This window comes from Rosa rugosa, chromosome 2, assembly GCF_958449725.1.
Source record: "Rosa rugosa chromosome 2, drRosRugo1.1, whole genome shotgun sequence".
NCBI classification, from domain to species: domain Eukaryota; kingdom Viridiplantae; phylum Streptophyta; class Magnoliopsida; order Rosales; family Rosaceae; genus Rosa; species Rosa rugosa.
Genome location: NC_084821.1, coordinates 4,563,216 through 4,589,734, shown reverse-complemented (window position 1 = coordinate 4,589,734; position 26,519 = coordinate 4,563,216). Strand labels below are relative to the sequence as shown.

The 26,519-nt window shown below is 38.1% G+C and overlaps 3 protein-coding genes and 1 long non-coding RNA gene across 11 annotated transcripts; 2 read left to right on the top strand and 2 right to left on the bottom strand.

The window, feature by feature from the left end:
* Positions 1-250: 250 nt before the first annotated feature.
* On the bottom strand, positions 251-7,211 carry LOC133730147 (uncharacterized). Of its 8 annotated transcripts, XR_009856642.1 has the most exons (7): positions 6,935-7,211; positions 6,529-6,605; positions 6,257-6,366; positions 5,470-5,687; positions 900-1,242; positions 660-711; positions 251-573 (listed from the first exon to the last, which is right to left on the bottom strand). It is a non-coding gene; the product is annotated as an uncharacterized LOC133730147 (long non-coding RNA). The 8 variants fall into 8 exon arrangements; XR_009856640.1 differs by lacking the exon at positions 6,529-6,605 and having other exon boundaries at positions 255-573; positions 6,935-7,210; XR_009856638.1 differs by lacking the exons at positions 6,257-6,366; positions 6,529-6,605 and having other exon boundaries at positions 261-573; positions 6,935-7,207.
* Positions 7,212-7,257: 46 nt separating this feature from the next.
* LOC133730199 (uncharacterized) lies at positions 7,258-9,792 on the top strand. The gene is made up of 8 exons (XM_062157833.1): positions 7,258-7,291; positions 7,616-7,746; positions 7,974-8,015; positions 8,102-8,178; positions 8,254-8,389; positions 8,478-8,559; positions 9,088-9,160; positions 9,320-9,792. Exons 1-8 carry the CDS (start codon positions 7,258-7,260, stop codon positions 9,486-9,488), a joined length of 744 nt encoding a protein of 247 aa, XP_062013817.1. The 3' UTR covers positions 9,489-9,792.
* A 328-nt stretch (positions 9,793-10,120) lies between these two features.
* Positions 10,121-13,543, top strand: LOC133730198 (protease Do-like 1, chloroplastic; the record flags this gene model as incomplete). The annotated part of the gene is made up of 8 exons (XM_062157832.1): positions 10,121-10,395; positions 10,489-10,611; positions 11,276-11,447; positions 12,025-12,062; positions 12,305-12,503; positions 12,608-12,760; positions 12,909-13,043; positions 13,265-13,543. Coding segments are annotated over 8 exons (1,173 nt in total), but the record flags the coding sequence as incomplete, so codon positions are not given.
* Positions 13,544-25,251: 11,708 nt separating this feature from the next.
* On the bottom strand, positions 25,252-25,920 carry LOC133728466 (protein WUSCHEL-like). The gene has a single exon (XM_062155877.1). It carries the CDS (start codon positions 25,895-25,897, stop codon positions 25,313-25,315), a length of 585 nt encoding a protein of 194 aa, XP_062011861.1. The 5' UTR covers positions 25,898-25,920; the 3' UTR covers positions 25,252-25,312.
* Positions 25,921-26,519: the final 599 nt, after the last annotated feature.

Below are 26,519 nucleotides of genomic sequence, written 5' to 3'. Positions count from 1 at the left end.
ATGTTAAATTGTGATTTAGTTATTAATTAGTTGAAGCATTCATGTTTTGGAATTGATACAATAATTTCTTCTTGCTTTTGTTGCAGGTACTTGAGATCTCTTATTGTTGCTCTTGTTGAAAATTGCCCTCGATATACATCAGAACTTCAGAAGGGGAAAATGCAGTGTCATGAAGGAATTGGAATTAATAGCCATGTTGGGATGCATCTGATGTATGATAAACTGCTCCAATCCAAAAGCGAATTTTGAGAAAGCAAATTCCGACCAAATTACATCATGACAATTTTGAAATGTTTTACTGCTCGAAATAAAAGTCTTTCTAGGAATGTAAAGAATTGCCCAATAAATCATTCTAAGTCACCACTTGAACTATGAACCAATTTTGTGCTTCTAAGCATCACATTGTTGAACTTGAGAGTGTTGAAAACAATTCTCTTCTTTTGTCAGATTCCACAGAAACATACCCTAAAAGAAACCTTTGGGAAGGATGACAATCACTGATAGATCTTCATGAGTCTAAATGTAAAAATATAGCACCCAAACACCATTATAATTTCTCATCCAAGGGATGGCCTGCCAACAAAACATTTCCCTAGTCACAACCACAAAGCTTGGTAAAAAAGGTAAAACATGAGGCAGAGATTGGAACTAGGAAGTACGTCTGCATAGCTCCTATAATCTTGGCAAGAATGACAGATTCAATATGGGACTCTGCAAGTGTCAAAACCTGGTTTAAGCATCTATTCCATCTAGGAAGTACTAACTAAATATTTCAATACATGTGCAAAAATTCAGTTCATAAAAGGGAACTCATGGCAGCAGAGTTCACACGTTTTTTTCTTTCTTATATAAGTGAAAATCTGGAAGTAGATATCAAAAGTAACTTAAAGATATATCACCTTCCCATACATCTTTATGGCTGGTGTGTTTGATGCTCTCACAAAAAGATCAACAAGGGGTTTAACTCCAAGCCAAGCTGGAAGACAAATCTGGTTTGAGTCCATGCAAACACCCATGGAATTGCCCGAAGATGTCCAATTCCAGCAGAGCTCTTTCTTCTTGAGGGGCGGCTTCCTATGTTGAGGAAGCCAAGCTCAGCCTGGGGTAGCAACTTCTTCTACAATAAAATAAAAGCACATCTAGCGCAAGTCGAGCTTTCATTAATACCATCCCAAACGTAGCAACTCTTCAGATCAAATCAGCAAGCCGACCATCAGCTAGGATCCCAGATCCACATGATTGCTGCAAAAAAATGATAGTTGTCAACTTGTCATTCAACATTACATAAGAAGTCTATATGCATGCAGATATGGCACATTTGTGTCTGCACAGAGAGAGAGGGAGGGAGGGAGAGAGAACATTACATAAGAAGTCTATATGCATGCAGATATGGCATATTTGTGTCTGCAGAGAGAGGGAGTTCTATAAGTTCATCTGATGTGTCATAATACTCCGATAGACTAAAATCGCAAGGAAGATCCTCTAGAAGAAGCTCCAATCGTCTTCGTGTCTTCATAAGCTGTACCCACAGAACATACACATGTCACACCCCAAACCCGGGTATGACTTAAGGGGTTCTCAAGTAAGAGAAAATGTGAATAAGACCGAATAAGACCAAGATCGATACAATCTTAGCCTAAAAGTATGAAGTACTTCGGGATGGACTTTGATTTGAAGAAGGAAATGTAAGTAACATTAAACCAAATGAAACTATATGTTAATCAAGCAACAAAATACATTTTCTGAACTTGAAAACTGTAGATGAAGAACTGAAAGCTGATTCAATAGAGTTATAACGAAAGGGAGACATAAGTGGGCTGGAGAGTTAAGGCATGAACAACTTAACTTTGAAGATTTACTAAAACTTCATTTCTGCAGCAATGAACTTGAAACTTTTCAGGCTAAAAGTAACCATGTTAAAGAAAGACATACTAAATTTTCAAGCAAATCGGACTTCGAAAGTAAGGAAAAAGATGGATGCAGATAGACTGAATTGCCAGGTTTTAGAAAAATATTGCAGTAGCAAAAGGCCACCAAAAAAATTCATTGGAAGTCCAAATGACAAGAAATCAGTTTCGAAACGAGCATTGGGAAATATAGTTCAATATACACAAAAACCAGAGGTTAAATAATTCAAGTGGAAGTTCAAATCTCAACAGAAAATCAAAGGAGACATTTAGAGTGCTGGAGCTTTTCCAAATGCAGACTTAATCACCGAAAATTCACTACACATCGAAATAAGACGAAACTTTCCAGATCCTTTGTTAACTGACTGAAAAGAAATATGTCAAAATTTCAGAATATTTGGAGGCCAATAAGTTGAGAAACAGAAATACCGAAGAGGGCTATGCTGCAGGGCAGTTTTTGCAAAATTCCAGCTGACTGACTTTTCTTTGGGAAGGAGCTACGGGTGGGTTCAAATGTATTTTGTTTTGGACGAAACTTGTTTGGAGAAAGTGTTGGAATGTCCAATTTTAAAGAAAACACAGCTTAGCTGAAATCAATATTGAAGGATGAATCAAAATAATAACCAAAAATTATGCTGAGATATAACTAGAGATTTCAAAAGCTAATATGGTGTCTTTATGCAACACTTTCACATTCTGAACAGATGACACACAATCATACAAATTAACTCAATCAAACTGAAATCATGAATCTAGTAACTGACCCTCAAGAAAGTTAAATTCATTACCCAAGCACGAAAGCTGCAATGGTCACTAGACTATATAACACTCTTAGACACTACCTAATTAGATCTACTACCTCGGCTCTGATACCAATTTTCTTGGCTGGAAAAGTGAAAATACAAATCTGATGTAAGCAATGAACAGGGAGGAGTCTCCAAGAACTGTCTCAATTTAAAGAGGACAAGCATTCTCCATCAGGGATGCTTCACAAAACTTTAAAACTTTAAAGTCAAGTCTTTACTGGACTATACTCTTTGTCAAACTTATTAGTTCCAGGGCAATAGACATGATTACCCAGAACTCTTTGTCAGCTTATCGTAATAAAAGTATGTATCGGAATTTGAAAACCCAAAACCAATACTTCAATGAGAATATCAAGTAATGTCAGTCAATGTGTAAAGCACAAGATCATAGTTACGAAAGAGTTCAAACGGTTCAGTAAAGCACCCACAAGGCTACATGCAGAGCTTGATGAGATGATGCTGAATGCAAATATTGAATAGGGGATTTACTCACCCACTCAAGAGAAAGAGGGGAAAATTTACAATTACACTAATTGAAAAGAAAAATTAGAACAAATTGTAAGAAGAATTAAACAAAGAAGCACCCACAAGGAAGTATAGAAACAGTCAATAAAATGAAGCCAAATATAGAGTGTAGCTTACACTTGTACACATCTTGAATAGATGAAACCATTAGCATAACCTCCGTAGGACACATAAATCTTACCAAATTTTCTATCTCCTGTCAGTCTAATTTTGTTCGATATCACTGATATAAACAATTTGGTTCCACTGAGAAAATATACGACTTTCTGACAGCTACCACAATCTGTGCCTATCTACTGTTATATAACTCAGACAGTTTTTCAGTAAGAAACTATTGTAGACTTCTTTGCTTTCATTATCGCCTATGTTCCTACCTATATGGGAAAGAAAAAAAAAATGATGGATCCAGGATTTCATACCTTGAGGGGATAACATTTCCAAAGCTTTCATGTATGAAATCCTCCCTTTCCAAGTCTCTTACCATTCCCTGTTCTTTCAACCAAAATTGCCACAAAATCCATAAGAATACAAATCACAATTAAATTGAATACAACCAAATCTTAATAACAAAATGAAAGCTAAGTTCAAAACTGTGGTCCAAAATGCGCTTTTCTGCTTGTGAGGTGGAATTAGCAAGAGATTCTGATAAAACTTTCAATTTTTCGACCTGCAATTTAAAAGGAGAGTTCAATAGTAATATGGAAAAAGAAGATTGTTCATTATTAACTAAGCACATGCAGTACCCCTCAAAGGAATCACTCAGTTTTCAGATAAATGAATAAAGTACGGCATTTAGATGAACTTTTATAGTATAATTCAAATTTTGTATCTTAATATTTGCCTATTCGGTACTATTTTTATCCATTGCAACCAAGAAATGCTTGTTCTAACGCCCTTTTACTGGATAGCTGAAATGACATCAAACTGGGACCTTTTCAGTGTGCAGCTCAGGTGAGTCCCCATTGTTCAAGGATTTCTTCTTTTAGTGACAGAGACTCCAACCTGGAACATAGTTGAATTTCTACGAGTGCTGCTTTTAAATGCTGCAAGGAAATTAGAGCTTTCAGTTTTGATGAGTCACAACTTCTTTAGTTAAATAAAGAAATAAATTTATATCAACACAACTGTATCAGGTACAAGTATCACTAATGGTCAAGTTCAACTGCCTGAACCGTACAGCTAGTTTAGCACAACTGAAACATACTGAACCCAAAGACTCCATTCACATTTTTTTCCTTCCTTGAAAAATTAACTGAGACCATGTTTGAGAAAACTGATTGACCACGGTCCACTATTCAAAAAATAAGGACCAACAGAAGTGCTTAGTTGTGAATAAAGAGATAAAATACAGCAAGCAAAAATGTATGTTGTGCCTTTTGATGTGATAAATGGGAGCACCTAATATTAAATGGTTATTACAGAGGCATAGAAAAATCGGAAGACAAATTAGAACAAGCATGCACACAGAAATCGGGTGCCTTACTAAAATGGAAATTCAGTTGGATCATGTATAAAATTATCTTAAACAAAATTTGTGCAGTACGGATCTGTTTATATGGATTTTATGCTCATTTGCCTATGCAGGAAAATCAAGTATACCTCTACCGTTGCATCTTTTGCGGTCTCCGATGAATTGTTACAACTTCCACTTAAAGGCTGCTGCAGTGTCATCAGTTTATCAAGTTCCTCCCTTATGCTGCAGGCTTCAGCATCTATTCTGAGGGCATAAGGTCCTAAAACCACGAGCAAAAGATTAGGCGAAAGGTTGACCAGAGCATATACCGCACTCAAATATCAATGCAGACCGTTTAAGAATCAAAATATGTAGCTGGAAATGTCAAGCATTCATTAAAATGAGGTCAAATAGAGTATATCCAAACAAAGTTATTGATATACAATATATTCCATACTGAAGAACATAATAGCTAAACAGAGAAAAAGGCAAACCAAGAAACCATTAGCACAACCTCTGTAGGACACATAAATCTTACCAAATTTTCTATCTCCTGTCAGTCTAATTTTGTTCGATATCACTGATATAAACAATTTGGTTCCACTGAGAAAATATATGACTTTCTGACAGCTACCACAATCTGTGCCTATCTACTGTTATATAACTCGGACAGTTTTTCAGTAAGAAACTATTGTAGACTTCTTTGCTTTCATTATCGCCTATGTTCCTACCTATATGGGAAAACAAACAAAAAAATGATGGATCCAGGATTTCATACCTTGAGGGGATAACATTTCCAAAGCTTTCATGTCTGAAATCCTCCCTTTCCAAGTCTCTTACCATTCCCTGTTCTTTCAACCAAAATTGCCACAAAATCCATAAGAATACAAATCACAATTAAATTGAATACAACCAAATCTTAATAACAAAATGAAAGCTAAGTTGAAAAAATTAACTCTGGAACAGTTTGAGCTGCTTCAGAAAAGCTTTATCAACCTGAAATCAGATTACACTGTTAGTGACAACACAACCCTAACAAATTCTGAGAAACAACCCATATAGTAATAGTTAGTAAATGTTAAACTATGAATAAAATGAAAGTACAATTGAGTAACTAAAAAGCAGGACTCATGATTTCAGGTTTTTCCATTCAAAACCAAAAAATAAATAAGTGTATGACCAAAATGGCATCTCAGTAGTAAGTTGAAAAAAAAAATGAAAAAGAAAAGAAGAAGAAGGTAATTTGATACCATCGCTGCGTAAGTTACTCTATTTTTTAATCTATAATAAGAAAATACACAAGTGTATAGGGACACATCTTCTGTTTAACAACAATGAGGAAATTAAAACCCCCCTTTTTGTTTTTTTGCAGGTATCTGAGGTGAAGTAGCAACCTGAAAACTTTGCCAATCGACCTGAAAACTTAACATGTATAACCAGAGAATCTAACAACCTGACTAAAAAAATTGGGAAAAAACTTCCCCTAAACCAGTTTCAGAAAATTAACCACCCCCGATATATGAAGATACAAGATACAACTAAAAGGAGCTTTAACGTAAGTTGACCTTATTTTTACTGTCCTCCAAAGCTGCTTGCTACTGAATAAATTGAAACTTATTATAAGAAGTCCAAGAAGTCCATGCAATAAGTTCTAGATTAACCTAAAACTACCATCCTGGCAACAAATGAAAAACATTCAGTATCATCCATCATTTTTTGCAAGTTTGAACTGATTTGGAGTCCAAATCATGACCTCTCAACAAAACAAATATAATCCTAACACTTAAGCTAAGAACACTAGAATTCGAATGTGAGCAGAAGTATCAAAAATCATTACCAGTATCCCAATATAAATAATATGAAACCAAGATATCCTCTTTGCAAAATCAAGCATATGAGCAAACCTGAAAGTTTCTTTAGAATGGAAATTTCATCATAATCAAGAATAGTTGAGAGCAGAATTGCACACCATAGTATAAAAGCACAATCTCTTAACAATCTAATTCCAAAATAACTAACTACAACCCACAGCAATCCAAACCTCAATTCTCAATAAAACTATGAGCAAGTGGATGAAATACAAGTAAATTGAAATTGGGTACATTGCCCAGCCAAATTAGAATTCAATGGAACTGAAGCAAGGGGCTTTCACAAACAAAATATTACAAAAACAGGTGATAATAGGAGAGAGAGAGAGAGAGAGAGAGAGAGAGAGAGAGAGAGAGAGAGAGAGAGAGATGTACCACGTGCAGAGTGTTGCAGTTTGCAGGATGAAAAAAAGTGGGTGGGGAGCAGGCAGTTATTTGATTATCGTCGTCGGATTTTGTAACAACCCAGACTAAAAAGAAGAGAGTTTTGATTGAGAGAGAGGAGCAGTATTGGAGACGCACGCGGAGGTCGTTTGAGAGAGAGAGAGGCAGACTTGACTGGGTTTTGGATTGAGAGAGTGATTAGCACCCAACAACGTACAACCCATTTGCATTTGAATTGAATTATTGTTGGATAGGTAGAAGAAGAAGCGAAGCGCTCTGCTTATCTGTCCGATGAAAACCCTTCCTCTATGCACATGCCTTTCTCCTTCTTCCTTAAAAGCCCCTCTGGTAACAACAGGAATAACAGTTTCATCTTTCCTGTCCTATGCGAGTTGACGGGGTCAATCTAACAGAAAACCTGACGGCATCTGTTGGTCTACATATGTGTTGGTTCATTGCAGCCCACTCCATTTATTTACTCTACAAATTTTTGATTATTCACTTTCAATTTGGTTGCTTTTGTGCACCTTGCCACTGTGTGGGACCTTCAAACTCAGTGCTTCGAGCTGTTTCCTTAAAAGTATAGATAAGGATCTTAAATTCTTAATACAATTTGATTGAAGATGAAACTATTTGGTATTTAATTTTTTTTTTATTCTTTTATTTTTTAAGTTGGGAGCAAAGATGGTCAAAAATACAAAGACTTAAAGAATTGGAGTGGTGCGATTGGGTATGGAGTGGGGTCAGGCAGCCCTTTGAGTCCATCATTCAATTTTGGTCTCGAGCTTTCTAGAAGTAATCAGGTTTGTTTTTGTTTAGTTTGATCCATTGATTAGAGTGCAAACTGATTCCAGTCCAATATATCTGCATATAGCCTGCATACTATTGTAACTCGAGCACCTGTAAAAGTTAAAGCTAATAATTATATATATGTATGGTTGTGTTCTGGCGCTAGTCACTGTGAGTCACGATTGATATTGTGTTATACAACTATTCGGTGGATCTCAAACACTGATTTTTTCTACTGCAGTTCACTGCCTCGTTCTATCAACACGTGGTGGTCCAAAGACGGGTATGAGTCTATCAACAATGGTTTTTTGATATTTTTTTAGTCGACATATATGGCATTCATTACTTTGTACTGCTTTAATGCTACAGGTGAAAAACCCCCTCGAAGAAAATCAAGTTGTTGGGATTACGAATTATATCGATTTTGGCTTTGAATTACAATCAAGGTGAATTATTAGATATATATTAAAAAAGTAATAGAAATTTTGGGTGACTGATTATATTTTGATGCTGGTTTATAGGGTTGATAGGTTTGATGATACCAAAACATCAGACGATGAATCAAACTCAAACAAAGTACCAGATCCTAAGAATATACCAGATTCCACCTTTCAAATAGCTGCATCTTGGCAAGCCAACAAGAACTTTTTGCTGAAGGTACCCTATCTGATGCAATCTTATGCTTGTGATATTGGAGCATATCAAGATCATGAAACCTGTGCTCAATTTCTATTTATCCCTGCAGGGAAAGGTGGGCCCTCTCAGCTCATCGCTAGCATTGGCATTTAAATCATGGTGGAAACCTTCTTTCACATTCAGCATTTCAGGTATCTATATATGTTAGATTTTGTGAGACTCATCAGACCTATTATCACCTAATTGAAGAGTTGGTTAAGTACCAGGATTGCTATGCATATAAACATATCTACAGGCATAAATGGGGACATTGTTTGTATGGCATGCATGCCATGAGTTGTAAGGCTGTGACAGAACAAATTCATCTATCTTGCGGTCATATGATGGGAATAATTACTATTTTAGCTTTGTTACCCATGCATATTCTAAATGGTGCCAGTTTTCTCAAGTAATTATATCTAGGGATCCAATGATCATTTCACATTTAACTATAGGACTAATGCAGTTTCTAGTGGTGATGGCAGTCCATGTTTCCTAAACTAATGAAGTATATATACATGGTAAATTTGTTTTGTTTGATGCACACCCTATGAGTTGCTACACCATTTTTGACATCTGAAGGACCAGTGTATATGTCTTGGATTTGGGTCTGAATGACACTTTTATTTTCCTTATAAGTTCTGGATCCTTATTGACATCTGATCCTTTTGTGTGTGCAGCTGTCAGAGATCACATATTTGGAAATACAGCTTACGGTTTTGGCATTCGTGTTGAGAATATCAGAAAAGCCAGGTTCACATATTTGCTTGTTCTTTCGTTCTGTTATTTTCTTTTTTTCTGTTTTCTTCTTCTTTTCAGGGATGGATGATTTGTTTGTGTAAGGGTCAATGGGCTCTCCATTTTGAGGCCATACTTCTGATGGTTCATTTGTTCATTTTGATCGTTTTTCAGCTACCAAAGAGCCGATCCAAATTTTGTAATGTTGACACCAAGTAAGGAGCACCTGGCAGAAGGCATTGTTTGGGAAGCTGGGAAACGGCCGATGCTAGAGTCAAATATACATGCTGGAAATTTTGACGGCGTACCAATGGAATTACAACCCTTGCGAAAAATTCTGTAACTTTGCGTCGTGAGTGGCTCATTTACAGAAGCCTTTGGAGTTGAAACTAATCAATGCTCAGAGACTGGATTTTTTTCGCAATTGGAAATTTCCACCGAGCATTCTAGAGCCATATGGGTTTGGAATCCCAACCGCCTTTATCTCAATATATAGGAGGTTTTACTTTTCTTTCTTTTGAGGGATATAAAATGGGAGTTCCGATCATGAGTTTTGTGAATATGCTGATCCTTCTAGAGTACTCCTAGGAGAGTCTAATCTAATCTAATGAATTGTTCGCTTTCATAGGTCAGAAATTGTTCAGTTTTCACCCCATGTAATTTTCCTTTTTACTTCACTACATTATTTACCAAAGCGGATTAGACTGATCGATTAGGATAACAAATTGATGACAAAGATTTCTGCTTTAGATTTTTATAAAAAGCACGAAATTTCCTGAGAAGGATATAGCATTGTACATATCAGCTTAGTCATTTGGCTCGAGGGAAAAATTCCTTTCAAATAGTGGTTACAAGGACATAACGGTTAAGTGTGAAAGAAACCCAATTATTTCTTTTTTATTATTAAAAAAAGGTATATATATCCAGCTGCTTTCACTACAATCTAGAATCCGCCATGAGCATTTTGTAATATGAATACGCTCTCTGCTTCCCTGCAGACCCTTCTGCCCTCCATGTCTCAACAAGCTTCTCCTCACCACCAAGAATCCATTCTCCTTTGCCTTCGACTCCTTGCTCCTTCTCTGCACTTCTCTAGCTCTGGCTCTGTCCCTGCTCGTCGCCGACGTCGACTCGGCCTCTGCTTTTGTGGTCACGCCGCAGAGGAAGCTGCAGACGGATGAGCTGGCTACGGTGCGGCTGTTCCAGGAGAACACTCCCTCTGTGGTTTACATCACCAATCTCGCGGCCAGGTAATGGCTCTGATTTTGTTTCGATTCGTTGACAATTCTGTGGTTTTCGTGGACTGGTTTTTGATGGGGTGAGTGTTTGTGGGGTTTGTTTAGGCAGGATGCGTTTACTTTGCACGTGTTTGAGGTGCCGCAGGGGTCTGGGTCGGGGTTTGTGTGGGATAAAGGTGGGAACATTGTCACCAATTACCACGTGATTCGCGGCGCTTCTGATCTCAGGTTCGTTGGATTCTAATTCTTGTTCCATTGGAATGCCTAGCTATATATAGTGTTCTGTTACTTCAATCTGATGCTTTAGCGGGCGTCTGGTTTAGCTAAGGATGAAATGGTTTAGCTATGTATTGATAAGTGGTACAAAAGTGTGCTAAAGGTGTATGAATTATCTATACTTTTGGCCTTCAATTTCGATAGATTCATTGCGGTCTGTAGCCTACAAGTTAGATACAATTGTAAATTGTAGGAATGTAGCTCATTTAAAATTTAACATACACTTCATTTCAGTATAGTTATCGGGACTGGAGTGTACAAGATTTGTTTGTAAGACTCAGATACTTGGTTAATTTGTTATTTCTTCTGCCATTTATGGAATCTTGTTAAAACTTAAAAGTGTGTGGTGCTTATGGAACTGTATTTTCTACTAATTGATGGGCCTCTCTATATTTGGTGGTTTCATCATCTCAAAATGATACTTTGTATTATGCAACTCTTCTTAAAGTCTGTTGAGCGCAATTTTATGTTTCTCCTGTCATGTGTGGGACATCTTTGCTAATTGAGCTAAGCTTTCTATTTGATGGAGATTTCATTTTGTATTCCTTTTCTTTTCTTTTGCGGTGAAATGGCGCCTCTCATGGTTTGCATCTAAAGATATGCTAGTTCTTTCCAGGGTCACTCTTGCTGACCAGTCGACTTTCGATGCAAAAGTTGTTGGATTCGACCAAGACAAGGATGTTGCGGTTTTACATGTTGATGCACCGAAAGACAAACTAAGGCCCATACCAATTGGTGTCTCTGCAGACTTGCTAGTTGGCCAGAAAGTGTTTGCTATCGGCAATCCTGTAAGCTTGATATCACTTCATAATTGGTTCGTCCTTGCATTGTTGGTATCACTTGTTAATACATTAGACATATCTTACATAATCAAACCTGTGATTTACTATGATCCTCTATTTGTTTAAATCACTTAGTGATGATGTTGATTTTAGAACTGTATGTCACAAAATTGTCCACAAATTACGTAATCAAACACCTTGTGATTTACTAAGATTCTCTATTATTTAAATCACTTAATGTATTGATTCTTTATCTCTGGATAATGGGTTGAAAGTTGAATGTATTATTTGTACCCATCTTTTCTGTTAATTAAAGACAAAGAAGACCATCCCTCTAGAATTGCTTTTGCCATAGCAGGGTTTTGCCTTCTATCAAACAAGAGGCTTTTATAACTACTAATACAGTTAGGTATGAAATGCTACTGATACAGTTAGGTATGAAATGCTGTTGACTTTTAACAAGCCTTATAATGGCATGATCCTTCACTCACTAACTGGTTATGAAGGCTCTGATTACATCTTTCTAGATGGTTGCATGGTTGCATTTAACTGAGGCTTTTATTTCCTTGTGTGTAACTTGCAGTTTGGGCTTGACCATACCCTTACAACTGGTGTTATCAGGTACAAAGTCCATTACCCATTTCTCTTAGAAAGAAGTCCATTGTTCTATCTTTATTCAATTCTTTCACTCCTGACTCCTGAGTCATGCACGAAATAAGCTTCATATTTAGAAGGCAGCTATTAGCTAGTTTTTCTTAGATGGTTGCTTTGTATTGTTTTAGCTCTTGTAAATTTTTTTCCCCTGTGAACTTTTTGTCCACGGTATGTATTTGTCCAACATAGTTCCTTTCCTATAAGAATAGTGGACTACGCAGAGAAATCAGTTCTGCTGCAACTGGTCGTCCAATCCAAGATGTTATACAGACAGATGCTGCCATTAACCCCGGTAATAGTGGGGGGCCACTTCTAGACAGTGCAGGGAGCCTTATCGGGATAAATACCGCAATATATTCTCCATCGGGTGCATCATCCGGTGTTGGGTTTTCTATTCCAGTTGATACTGTTAGTAGACATTAATGAAGTTCCTTTCACTAATAATCCTTCAATTCTTTCATGCGAGAGATATCTCTTCCGACTCCTTCTTTCTTCTTTTCAAAAATATTCAGGTAAATGGCATCGTTGACCAGTTGGTCAAATTCGGGAAGGTCACCAGACCTATTTTAGGAATTAAATTTGCACCCGATCAATCTGTTGAACAGTTGGGGGTCAGTGGAGTACTTGTCCTAGATGCACCGGCAAATGGTCCAGCTGGAAAAGCGGTACTTTTTGCCCCATTTTTTTTCCTCGAGTTTCATGTACTACAGAAACTGATTTCCACTTTCAAGTTAACATGATTCTAGAATCGTGGTATGGAAATATGCTGTTGTGCTTCCACTTAAGTAAAGCTCATGAGCCTCCAATATGCAGGGATTGCTACCAACAAAGCGTGATTCCTATGGCAGACTCATATTGGGTGACATTATAACTTCTGTGAATGGAAAAAAAGTCACCAATGGCAGCGACCTGTATAGAATTCTTGACCAATGTCACGTGGGTGATAAGGTATAGTCTTCCATTTCATGACCTTGTTCCTATATTATTTCCAAATTAAAACTACCCTGGAACCGTTTAGATCTATTAATTCTGGTACAATCACACATTTCTTCATAATATGGTGATGAGTTTTATTGAATTTCTAGTCTCTAATGGGGATTTTAGATGGGCAAAACTGAGGTGACTGCATGTTTTGTGCATCTTTCAATAATATACTGCTTTGAACTCAGGTGATTGTAGAGGTGTTGCGTGGTGATCAGAAAGAGAAAATCCCTGTTGTACTTGAACCGAAGGCTGACGAGTCGTGACTTACCAAATGGTTGGGCTCGTGTATCTAAAATGTAACACATATCAGATGAATTGCCATTTGTTCATATGTATACTAGCTTGATGATAAGGGTTCTCTGGTACATAATTTAACTGCTGTAATTACCCCTTATGCTTTATATGTAGTTCAATGCATATGATGTAGAAGAAGTACGTGCACAAAACAGTGCCCTTTTATGTCATTGACGAAGAATATGAAATGCACGTTAAAAGGTCGGAATGATGGAATTGGATGGTTAATTGGCCTGTATGGCTAGCGACTCTGGAATTAGTTTTCAGAGAAACAAACAATAGCTTTCAAAACTAATCTGAATTTGCAGCATGCATGCCCTGGATTGTATCCCAGAAGCATTTGTATTATGGGTTTTTGTCCATTTACCCCATTTCTAGGGATTTTTTTTCTTCTGTTTACCCCATTAAGTTTTTTTAATTTCTCCTTACCCAAAACACTCTATGGAAGTCTTCCCTAATACCCCATTAAGTTTTTTTTTTTTTTTTTTTTTAGTTTTTAGACTATTTTACCCTCATCCCTTTGTTACTTAGAGAGAAAGAGAGAGAGAAATCATAGGAGACTTCGCCGGAGCCAGGTTATCAGCCGCCGGATTTCGGTTACCCGATTCCGGCCAACTTTCGTCTGAATCTGGTCATCGGCCACCACCGCGCACTGGACTTTTCTGAAAACCTCGTCGGAGGTTCCCAAAGAGGTTGTCGGAATTTTCATAGGTTGCCGAAAATGTTTATTGCCCCCCAATGGACGTCTATTGCCCCTTATTGACTCCCAATAGACGTCTATTGCCTCCCAATATAACTTTCGATCGCTGGAATGAGAATTAATCTCCCTAAATTTAGACAACTAAACTTTGATTAAACAAAAGAAGAGGAGATTACATAATTCAAAACGTCTATTGCCCCCCAATAGAACTTTCAGTCGCCAGAATAGGAACTAATCTCTCTAAATTTAAACAAATAAAACTTTGATTAAAGAAAAAAAAAATGAAGAGATTACATCAATTCAAAACGTTTTTTGCCCCACAATAAACCTTTAACAGGCTTCTATTACCCTAATAGAACTTCTTCTTTTTTTTCATTTTTCTTTCATTTTGGGCTTATGCTCCAATTTACCCCAAAAAGAGAAAAAAAAAATGATTTGGGCACTTAGAGAAAAGTTATAGGCACCAAATCCTCGTTCTCCTCCGCCACCGGCATACCAGATCAACGTTCTCCTCCGACGCCGGCATACCAGATCAACGTTCTCCTCTGCCACCGGCCTGTGTCGAGCGCCGGAGGGCCTGTGTCGAGCGCCGGAGGGCCTAGGTCGAGCACCAGAGGTCGAGCTCGAGCGCCAAATCTCGCCGGAGATGAGCTCTGGTTTAGTTTTCGTGATCGGCGAAGCCAAGCAACCAGCGACTTTCGTCTTCAGCACGAACTCGCCGCTGGCGATGGATGGAGCAAACTCCGAGCTCGCTGAACCGGAACTCCGACCTTTCAGTCGTCAGAATGAGAACTAATCTCCCTAAATTTAAACAAATAAAACTTTAATTAAAGAAAAAAAAACGAGATTACATTAATTCAAAACATCTATTGCCCCCCAATAGACCTTTGACATGCCTCTATTGCCCTAATAGGATTTTTTTTAATTTTTCTTTTATTCTGGGCTACTGCCCCAATTTACCCAAAAAAAAAAAGAAAAAGAATTTGATTTGGGCACCGAGAGAAAAGCTCTGGGCACCAAATCCTTGTTCTCCTCCGCCACCGGCATACCAGATCAACGTTATCTTCTGCCACCGGCTTGTGTCGAGCGCCGGAGAGCCTGGGTCGAGCTCAAGAGCCAAATCTCGCAGGAGATGAGCTCCGGTTTTCATTTTGTGATTAGCGAAGCCAAGCAACCTGCGACTTCTATCTTCAGCACGAACTCACCGCCGGCGATAGATGGTGCGAACTCCGAGCTCGCTACATGAATCGAAACTCCGACCTAGCTGCACGGAGGTGAAGTAAAGGAACTCCGAGCTCGCTGCACGAACTCGCCACAGGCTATACATTTGATGGCGCCGGTTGCACGAACTAGCCACAGTCTTCTGGGCTGCATAAACTCGCCTTCGGCTGCAAGAGCGCCGGCTTCTGGGCTGCACTTTCACAGCTGTGTATGTGTGAGAGAGAGAGAGAGAGAGAGAGAGAGTCAGATCGGAAGGGAGAGAGGAGAGAGAGCTCGATGGCATATGGTGTAGTTTATTAATTTGATTGAGGATAAGATTGTCTTTTTAAGTTAAATTGGGTAGTTGGGAATAAAAATCTGTTGTTGAGATAAGTGGGATAATTTTATCTCATTTTGGTGCTTTGGATCAAGAACCCTTATATTATTATGTGACTCGTAGTGTCACGCCCCTGATTTTTAACACAACTAAAAATCGATATACAATCCCATAATTATACAAGTGTGATCGTTCAGCCATCAATACAAAATACCTGAAAACTTTTTCCCTTTAACCCAAGTACATACTGATGCCCTGAACTCACTATGTCAATATTGACCCGCTCCACAGAGTCATATATTACATAAACTTACGAATTAAATTGTCAACAACAAAATAAAACGTAAATGCTCCTCAGAGCTTACTATACAACGGAAGTTCTTATAAACGGTAAAGTCACAAAAATGGCTTCCTATCATAAAGCTGCAAGGACGCTACTTTAGCTTCAGCCACGATTATCCTGACCTGCAGGATTAACCCCTACACCATTGAATAGTGCACCGGGTTGCCACACAACAAACCCGGTAAGCTTATGAAAGCTCATATGAGTAACTCAAAACCACCACAAATCAACTCATACCAAAACTAAGGAAAACAACTCACACCTTGATTCCTTAGACAACAATTAAAGAAAGCAACTCACGCCTTATTTTCTTTCAATTCATGAAATAAGGAAAGCAACTCACACTTTGATTTCCATTTCAAATCATGAAATAAGGAAAGCAACTCACACCTTGATTTTCTATTCAAATCACGAAATAAGGAAAGCAACTCACACCTTGATTTCCTATAAATCGTATATAAGGAAGCAACTCACACCTTGTTCCTTAAAATACAAATTCATGAGTTAGATATAACCTCGCACCGTTACCCCATGAATTACACTGGCAGACAGCCTAGAGCTCTAATTGAAATCATAACCACTCGTCCGGCCAAAGACGTGATTACTTGATATACTGCCTAAGGTCACAATCTGACCTTAATTCCTCGGACTTCTCAGTAACTTGGAATAAAACATTAAAGGAGCCGCACAGGACTCAAATGTTACACAAATCTTAATGCTTTTCAAAACAATAGAAATTAACATTTCCACAATCATTTGTTTTCCGAAAAGACACAACACAAAACAATAAAAAGCACCATTCATGCATATTATTTTCATAAATCAAGGAAATACACCAACACATATATATCACGTAAATATATATATATATATACATAGTCATCTGCTCAGGAATGCCTACTAATATCAACTGTAGTTTGCAGTTAAATCAATAACTCTCAAAATGATATGGTAATTCCGTTCATAAATGAACTTTGTGAGATTACTCACCTCGAAATTCCAGTTGCGTCTTCAATACAGAACAAATCAGTCAAATCACCAAAACAATCGTCCAAGAATACTTCGTCAAGTACCTAATCACAATGGTCTCAACTTAGAAACAATTTACAAACGATTTAAGTCCGAAACCCCTGTTTTGAACAAAAATCCCCAAAGTGGCGCCAATCGAGGCGAAACCACATCCGACACCACCCAATATCTCCGGAATACTTCTACGATCTATATGTTAAAATCACAAGTCGATCGAACGCTCAAATCCTTACGGATCGAATCATCGAACGGTCCGAAACCATAAAAATCACAACTTAATCATACGATCTCCAAAAATTGCATATTATATATCGAAACGCTTGTATAGATGAGTAGAAGATATATAAAACCAGAAACTATCCATTACATGGTCGGAACGCCATGAGAACGCCACCACATGCGGTGGCGCACCTCTGCTGGCCAAAACTCAATATTTCACAAAACTCCCAACATCAAAGATCTTCTTCTCAGCATGCTTATCAACTTTCATAACTAGCATGAAGTCAGAATCGAAGTGAAAAGGGTCAAAAACTAGCTCGCAAGCCGTGAATCACTGTTCAATCCGAGTTGAGCCAATTTCCACGTAAATCAATCCAAACCAACACCAAGGATAGAAGGAGGAGGCTGCTGTGAGCTCAACACAGGAAGGATGAAGCTGTGGAGTCGCTGGAGCTCCGTTTTCAAACCGAGTTAGAAAACACCAAACTTCGCCGCTTTGCTGCGTCGTACACGGTGAATATCACCGCTAGAGGATGCCACAGAGACGACCGGACCAAGGAGGCGAGTCGATCTTGAAGGTTTCGCCGCCAGAGCTCACCGGAAAAGCCGGGTCTGATTTTCGGGTCCGGGTTGGGTCAGTCGCAAGGAAGAGAGAGAACAAAGCATCTAGTTTCCGAAAAAAGAAAAGTGAAAAAAATGAAAATAGTAAGTTTCCAAAAATGGAAACTCTTATTTATAGAACTTTCCCAAAACTTCCGCAAACCATAACTTTCTCATACAAACTCTGATTGATGCGTACCACATGTCCACGAACTCGTATCGATGTGCTCTACGACTTTCGTGAAGGAAGTTTTCTGAGAATCCCAACGTATAAAAACTCAAACTTCACACGACCCCTAAAACTGTGAAATTCAAATAATTATACGTACGAAAATCATTCCACTTCACATACGACTTACAAATAAAGCATAATAACAATTATTCGTACAACTGGTCCATTATTAATTACTAAAATTAAATAACGAAAATCCAGGTCATCACACGTAGTGAAAGGGGTGCGAACAACATGTAAATTGGAAGACAAGTTTGACCTTTGAAACAACCATTAGACCATCTCCAACGCAGTGATTATTTACCCCTAGAATGCCCAACGATAATAAAAGACATATAAAATCACTCCAACCCATATATCTAATTTGACGTGGAAATAAGGGCTGTCAAATTTGACAGAGGCAAACTCACTTGTCTTTTATTTTTTTTATTGTTTCTCTCCTCCTCTCTCTTTGCTTCTCTATCGTTCTTCGTACCAAGACCAAAACCATCAGATTCCCACCCAGATCTCCTCTTACCACGTATAGCTCTTTCTCGCTATGAATAGACCAAAACCTCTATGTCCCCAACCTCACCGCGAGTAGCTCCTTCTCAGCATGGATGAGTTCGATTTCGACTAGAATTCTAATAAAATCATAAGAGAATAACCAATTACCAAAATATCGAGTTTCGAGGAAATATCGATGGTCCCGGAAACGGAAATATCGAGGATATATCGATTTCGGTAAATAATCAAGAAAATGATGAAAATTTGAGGAAAAACATGGAAACTTTAAGTGAAACTTTAGAAGATTTTTGTTTGATCAATTATGTACTCTATTTCAGAAGAAAATGTTGAACAAAGATTTTTAAATAATGAGTTAGAGTAATTTAAAGTGAATACTGATACAGTGAGTTACTGACAATTCTTGAAATATGATTTAATAATATTTATTATTATGAAACTTCTTGTCTTAATACTTCACCACTCCTCTGCATAAATAATGAGTTTACTAAAAATAATAATTAAGAATCAATATTCAGTATTAACATACTGTTTTAGGGAAACGAGAAATTGAGAGAAAATCTCTGTGTGTTCTCATTGATAATAGGGGCCTCTTTATATAGAGGATTACAATGCATAGAATCTGAATTATATAAGGAAAGATAATCATACATTGAATGGATATCTCTAAGATATTCTCCAAGATTATCTCTAATTAAAACTCTATTACACTTGGTCAAGTAGCGTAGAGTTTGGGCCAGACACAATTTAGATTTACTTAAACACTCCCCCTTGTGTCGCCCAAACGTGGTGCTCCTCTCGTTGCCTCATTAAAAACCTTGCCGAGTAACAAAAACCTTGTGGGACAAAAATAACCTCGGTCGAAGGGGAAAAAGAGCACAACACACCCTTCACGTTTCGAGACCATACGTGTAGACATCTCCCTCTGATGTCTGCATCTCCCCCAGATGACTACGGTCATGGGAGATCAGATAACTTCCGTAAACGATGCTTCCAACACATTTCTCGAAAGTGGAATTTAGGCAATGACTTAGTGAGCAAGCCTGCCACACTGTCCTCAGATTGAATTTAGTTCAAATTGATCTTGAAGAGAGTCTGGTGTTGCTGATTATGCTTGTTGTTATCGCTTTTGATTTAGCCTTGCTTTATTTATTCAAAACAAACAACATTATCCTAAATGCTCGTAGGCTCATCTGTGGTAGACTTCAAACCATAATTGTTCGAACATGCGTAATTATGAATCTAATCCATATACATTCACAAACCACTTCGTGAAGAGCAAGAATCTCTGCATTGTTCGAAGATATAGCGAGTAGGGCCTATTTTGTAGACCTCCAAGATATCACGGTCTTTACCCATGGTGAACACTTAACCAGTTTGGGAATGACCTTTGTATGGGTCAAAGAGATACCCAACATCAGCAAAACCTTCCAAAACACTTATGTCGTTTTGAGGTGGGGATAGAGAACGCAGGCCAGCGTTGGCGACGTTTTTGGTGTGTGATGGGTCCGAATACATCATCTCTTTATAGGGATAGAACAAGGCTATATCAATTGTACATCTCAAGTATCGAAAGATGTTATTCACACCAATCAAATGGCGTCGCGTTGGCGCATAGCTATACCTTAGCTAACAAGTTCACTGCAAATGAGATGTCTGGTCTTGTACATTGAACTAAGTACAATAATGCGCCTATTGTACTTAACTAGGACATTTCTGCCCCTAGCGCATCTTCGTCATCATCATTTGAACGAAGAGGATCCTTTTTAGGATCAAGACTACGGACGATCATTGGGGTGCTTGAAGGCTTGACCTTGTCAAAATGTCTAAGCATCTATAAACACGATGCTCAAGTTCCAAACCGAGACATAATCGTGTTCTCCCAAAATCCTTCATCTCAAACTCAGATTTCAAGTGTTTAGCGGTTTCCCTTAACTCTTTAAGGGCTTCCAATGAAGATCATGTCCAACATGAACCGCGATAGAATCCGAAACTTATTATGGAAACGCGTGGGCATATCCCTTCCCAATCAAGTAGTCATTTTAGTGAGCGTTTCAACGTCTTTGTAAACGCGCTCCGTGGTCTAGAGCCACTTGACTTGGGTAAATGAAGTTCACCAGGAACCTTCATGTATATTTTGTATCTAGATCCCCATAGAGATACGTAGTGACCACATTTGTAAGCTGCATAATCAGTTATTCGGAAACTACCAAACAGACCGGGTAGTGGAGTGCAATGGCATCCATTACGAGAGAATATGTCTCATCGTAGTTGATTCCAGGGCGTTTTGTGAGAAGTTTTGCGCCATAAGGTGAGTATGCCATCTCTTTTTCTCATCACTCTTTCTAACGAAAACCCATTAGTTAATAGGTTTTATGTTAGGAGGTGTTGGCATCAATGGCTCAAAAACCTTCCTCTTCGTTGATAGGCGCATTTTAATGTGATATTTTAAATGTTAATTCCTCATATTTTGCTTAGTTATTCCTTAACGAATCGATTTTTAACTTAATTTCTATTTTTAGGTACATTGGAGTAGATGAAGAAGAATTGAGTGTTACGTCCATAATTACCTAGAAATGATGGAGAAGAATGAAAATGCACTAAAAAGTCAACCTTGAATATTTTCTTACTCCGGCTAGGAGAATCAGAGCCAAGCAAGGAAGAAGGAGCGGCCGCCTGACCAAATGAACTCGAAATGAGCTGAAACTCTGCAGATCTATTCTAGACATCCTAAGAAACATTTCTTATGAATAGTGCAAGGGCCAAACAGAAGTGGAAGGCCTTCAAACAATCAGTCCAATTTTCTGCAGAAGCAAAACTGGAAAACTAGACCTGTGAGGAGTCCAGCAGAATTTCTGGCCCAACCACATGGATTGAAGCTCTGAAATTTGATCAGGATGATCTACACTCATAGAGGAACATTTGATTTGAAGAAATCGGAGGCCCAATATGAAGTTTTGATGGAGAAATAAAAGGGCAGAAATTCACCTCCAAATCTGCTAACAACCTTTGTCAAACTTGGAGAGGAAAATCATTCCTAATTGAGAAAAAGATAAGCAAGTTGTAAGCAAGTGGAAAATCTTGAGGAGGAAAATCAATTCAAGTAAAGCAAGTGGAAAATCTTGAGGAGGAAAATCAATTCAAGTGGGAAGATTTTTTTACAAATTTGTCTAACATTTGTAGCCCTTCATTTATGTTCATCTCCACCCTCCATTCATCATTTTTTGGGCTATAATTACACTTCTCCTCTCACTCTCAAAAGGATTTCCTGAATCCACACACATTCCTTCACCCATTTCATCTTATTGTCTCACCATTTACTCTCCTCTCATTCTCTCACACATCTCTTCCATCAAATCATCTTCCATCATCCTGTCGTACTCCTGCTTTGAAGACTCCTCAAGCTTTCTTGAAGAATAATCAAAGTGAGATCGTCCCTCTACGGTTTATTCCTTTTGTACTTTTCAATTTCAATATGTATATGTTTTTGGATTTCCAAACTATAAGTGAGTAATTTTCTTGTTGAGAACTAGTATGAAACCCTAGTTATGTGATGGATATTTAGCTTTTGAATCTCTTTTTTGATTACAAGGTTTTGTGAATGATTTATTTGGTTTTGTTTTATTAAATCTTTTATATGTTTATGTCTTAGATTGATCACCTAAAATATGAGCATGTAATTGGAGCTAGTTTTAAGGTGCAGTGCGTTCACGATCTTAAAACACTCAAGTAGTAAAGCCTACATGTTAGGTGAAATCAAACAAATAGAATGCATGCTAGGATGGCGTTCCTCACTAGTTTTGTACTCTAAAATCAATCTTTCCAAAGAGCTTAATGTGTTTATGTGTACTTAATGAGTTAATTTGATAGGGTAGCGTTCTACACCTTGATTGCATATAAGCAAGCTTAGGATGCAGTGCGTTCATGGTTCTAAGTAATTTTGGGAAAAATAAGGCTTTAGCGGCGATCCTAAAGTTCTTGATTGGTTTCATTCACATGCCTTAGTAATTGAAGATTAGGTTAAATTGTCTTTCTCTGATCATAACTAGTGGTGGATTACGAAGTTCTCAACGTTCATACATCTGATTTAGAATCTCTAAAAATTGCAACATTTTCTTTCTTTTATTATTTTTTTGCGTTTTGAAAATCCCAAACCCCCCATTTCATTTAGTTTTTGCGTCAACTTTATTTTCTCTTTTCTTTCTTTAGTTTTTGATAATTTTGTTCAATTAGTGCAATTTGTGAAAGTACCCTCAATCCCCGGACTGAACGATCCCTGCTTATCCTATACTAACAATTGTCTTTTGCAGGGTAATTTTGTGCGCTTAATTCAGGCGTACCAATTTTTGGCGCCGTTGCCGGGGATTGAAAAATCCCTAGCAAGTTGCATTATTTTTGTGTAATTGTTTTTTTTTTTTTTTTTTTAGTTCTTTTTAAAAAAAATATATTTTTGTATAGTGCTTTTAAAACATGTAAAATATTTACTTTGAGTTCTAGTTTGATTTTAAGTGTGAATCATAACGGAATAGGTGAAGGGTTCTTTTGTTAATTCTTGTCTTAACCCCCATTGTTCAGCTAGATTCATCTTATTAAGACATGGTGTCTAGGCTGATTGGATACGAGAAGTGCTAGCAAAGGGTCTCGTCCCCTGCTAAACAAGTGAGCTGAGCTCCGCCAAAATCGTTCCTCTACTACCTGGCTGTGTCCCAAAAGAGTTATCGAATGCTTTGGGTTGAGGGCGACAATTATTAACATTTGAAACATCTTGGGCCACATGTCCAAACCTTGATTCAAACTTAATCTTGAACTTTTTCTCTTCATATAAACTAACGTCTAATCCAACTTAAGATAGTGTTTTTCTTGAAATTCATTGTCTTATTACACTTGTGTTTCATTCCATTACTTCTTACTAACTTTAATTTTTGTTTTGTCTCTAAATGTGGCATCAATCTTACGAGGTGTGTTCCATATACTCCATGGTTGGTCATTCAACTGAGACATGTCCAAGCATCCAATATCAAGGATACTACGATCAAAATACCATGCTTGGAGGATTTCAAGACAACCAAGGACATTGGAATAATTACTATTCACCTCCATACAATCCGGCATGGGATAACTCTCCTTATTCTTCGTGGAACAACAATCCAAACATGCAACAAGGATCTTTCAATGCGTTTGACGCTTCCATATGTTCATATCATGATTATAGGCCACAATCACCTCCTCCTCAAAACTCAGGTATGTCTAATAATTATGATGAGATGATTAAGGCTCTAAATGCTGCAACTCAAGCTGTGATTCAGGAACATCAAGCTTTGGATGCTTCTATACAACAAGCTCATGAGAATGATGATGATTGGGCAGAAACTCAAAGGCGTTGGGAGATCTTTATATCTCAAGAGCACCCTTCTACACTGATGGTAACTTTAGAGGAGTTCCCAACAACTACGGTTTTGGATCAACCTCATGATGCATTCAATGATTCAAGCTATGCTGAGGATGAAATAAGGGATTTGGATGAGTCTTATGAAGAGCACCGCAATGTTGAGACATGTGAGGACTACGAACTATGTTGCATAACCGAGCTTGAAAAATGGGAAATGGAAGATCCCTTTGATGATGATGATGGATCCTTTCATGGAGGAAGTAAGGATGAGCTTCATGCAAATGTGTCCCAAGTGCCTGAAACAATCATGTTACATCATGAAGATCCAAAATGTTACGTGACCACAATGGAGAATTGCTTAAAAGAGGAGTCCGTCAAGGCTTCTACTTTTGGACCTTTATTGCTAGCACATGGAAGACAACATGATTCTTCAACACCTCATTCAAGCGCTACACATTTTCTCCCCATCCAAGAAAAGTTTGAGTTTGTTGATCATGTGGAGATGGTGATACGTGAACATGTCAAATCAGATAAGGAGGTCATTCTTGCCGTGATTGTTAAACTTAATAAAAGATGGAAACAATGGAAGAGGAGACAGGAAAAGAGAAGCATCAAATCTTATCTTCCCATTGCTCCCAAGTTACCTAAGTTGCTAGAAAGAGACCATGAAATATCTTTGAAGAAGCTTAAGCATCTGATCGAACAGCAGCCTAAACCTCCTGATTACGCTTAATTGGCGGTACACGTCAGGCTGAAAAGACGTTAAAACAAGCGCTCGTTGGGAGGCAACCCAAACTTTTTCATTTTAAATCTTATTCTTGTTAGTTCGTTTTTATTTATTTTTTTTTATTTTTTTTTATTTTTTTTTGTGAGTGTGCAGGTGCAAACATTAAGAAAGGCAAGGAAATTTCCTTCCGTCTCTTCTTTTTACCCCATTATCACTTCTTTTGGAGTCCATATTGCACGGAGCTTAGGTTTTGGAAGTCAAGGCCTTGTGCCTTGAAGTTGGTGTCTAACTTCGGTCTTCCCTATAGGTCGTGAGCATTGGGAGGTCTTCAATGGGGAGCTTTTCTATAATCTTTCTTATTCTTTCTACTTGCCTTTTGGATTTTCCTTCTCTATGTTTTTCTTGTGCATTGTGAGTTATATTGCCATACATTGAGGATAATGCAATATTTAAGTGTGGGGGAAGGGATTTATATTCTTGTCTTCTTTGTTTATATCTTGTCTTTTATTTTGAGTCCTATATATTGAAAAAAAAAAAATAAATAATAATAAATAAATAAATAAAAACTGCATTCATTCAGTCTTATTAACTTCAGGTACTTAAAAAAAAAAAATATTTATATATATATATTTACAAAATAAAATAAAATAAAATTGTAACTAAGCCAAGTCAGCAGATCCGGAGGAGTTGAGGCTGAGCTCAAGGAAAATGCGAGAGCCACCGTTGTAGCCGCCACCTGAGTAGTCATCATAGCTGCTACCTCCCTCGGAAGTAGTCTTCTTGTTGCCAATGTCCTCACCATGCATGGGGAACAGTGAAAGGGTTTCAATCTCCTGGTGATCTTCTCCTCGTTGTTCCATGATGGATCCACCAACACCAGCAGAACAAGTTGACCCAAAATTGAGATTAATGGATCCATCAACAAGCCCAGATCTTTGCATGGGCACATGAACATCCGAAGTTAACTTCTTCTTCTGCCTCTCCCGAGACTTGTGGTTCTGGAACCAATAAAAGACGTTCTTGTTCTCAACCTGTCCGTACCGTTTCAGCTGGAGAGTGATCCTCTGAATCTGCTCTGGAGTTGGGTTCTTACCTCCATTGTCATAAAACTCCTTGAGGATTCTTATCTGATCTGTAGTAGGAGCCCACCTGGTACTGCTCCGCCTGCAATGCATGTTAGCACTGCTCCCGACTGCTTTGTTGCTTCCTCCATCCTCGGTTGGTTGCTGGGTTTGTGGTTCCATTACTGAAGATTAGAGAGGGAGATATGAAGATTTGAGAAAAGAAGAACTGAAGATCTGAGAGAAGATCTGAAGATCTGAGCTGAAGATCTGAGAAAGAAAAGTTGAAGATCAGAGAGAGGAGAACTGAAGATCTGAGACAGGAAAGATCTGAGAATTTGAGAGAGAATGACTGAAGCTCTGAGAGAGAATATTGAAGTTCTGAGAGAGAGAAGGACTGAAAGAGAGAAGGATGGACAGTCTCCGAGATGAGTCAAAAGTAAATCTCAGAAAAGCAGAATAAAACACGGAAAAGCAAGGATTATTGGCCACGTGGGGAGTGCGTGGGGGAACCAAACGGATCTCGAGGAACTGTAACAGACAAGTTACCGCCGAAAGCAGGTTTAAGTGCCGTGAATCAAGGAAAAGAAAGGACGCGTGGGGGAATCAAACGGTTCTCGAGGAGCTGTGACAGACAAGCAATAGCCGAAAGCAGATTAATTGCCGTAAATCACGGAAAAGAAGGAATATTTACACGTGGGGGAGTTTTTCATGTGCATACGTGTTTCTTGGGCCGTGAACTATCATAACTCTTCTCCTTCCCGGAGAAGCTTTGTTAAAACCGTGTGCCTCCAGATTTTACTAA

What these genes read in the sequence shown, in the direction of transcription:
- LOC133730199 (XM_062157833.1), top strand. Translation starts at nt 7,258, where the DNA reads ATGCCTTTCTCCTTCTTCCTTAAAAGCCCCTCTG. An exon ending in CTTCCTTAAAAGCCCCTCTG is followed by an intron (nt 7,292 to 7,615) that starts GTAACAACAGGA and finishes TTATTTTTTAAG; the next exon opens with TTGGGAGCAAAGATGGTCAA. An exon ending in ACGTGGTGGTCCAAAGACGG is followed by an intron (nt 8,016 to 8,101) that starts GTATGAGTCTAT and finishes TTAATGCTACAG; the next exon opens with GTGAAAAACCCCCTCGAAGA.
- LOC133728466 (XM_062155877.1), bottom strand. Translation starts at nt 25,897, where the DNA reads ATGGAACCACAAACCCAGCAACCAACCGAGGATGGAGGAAGCAACAAA.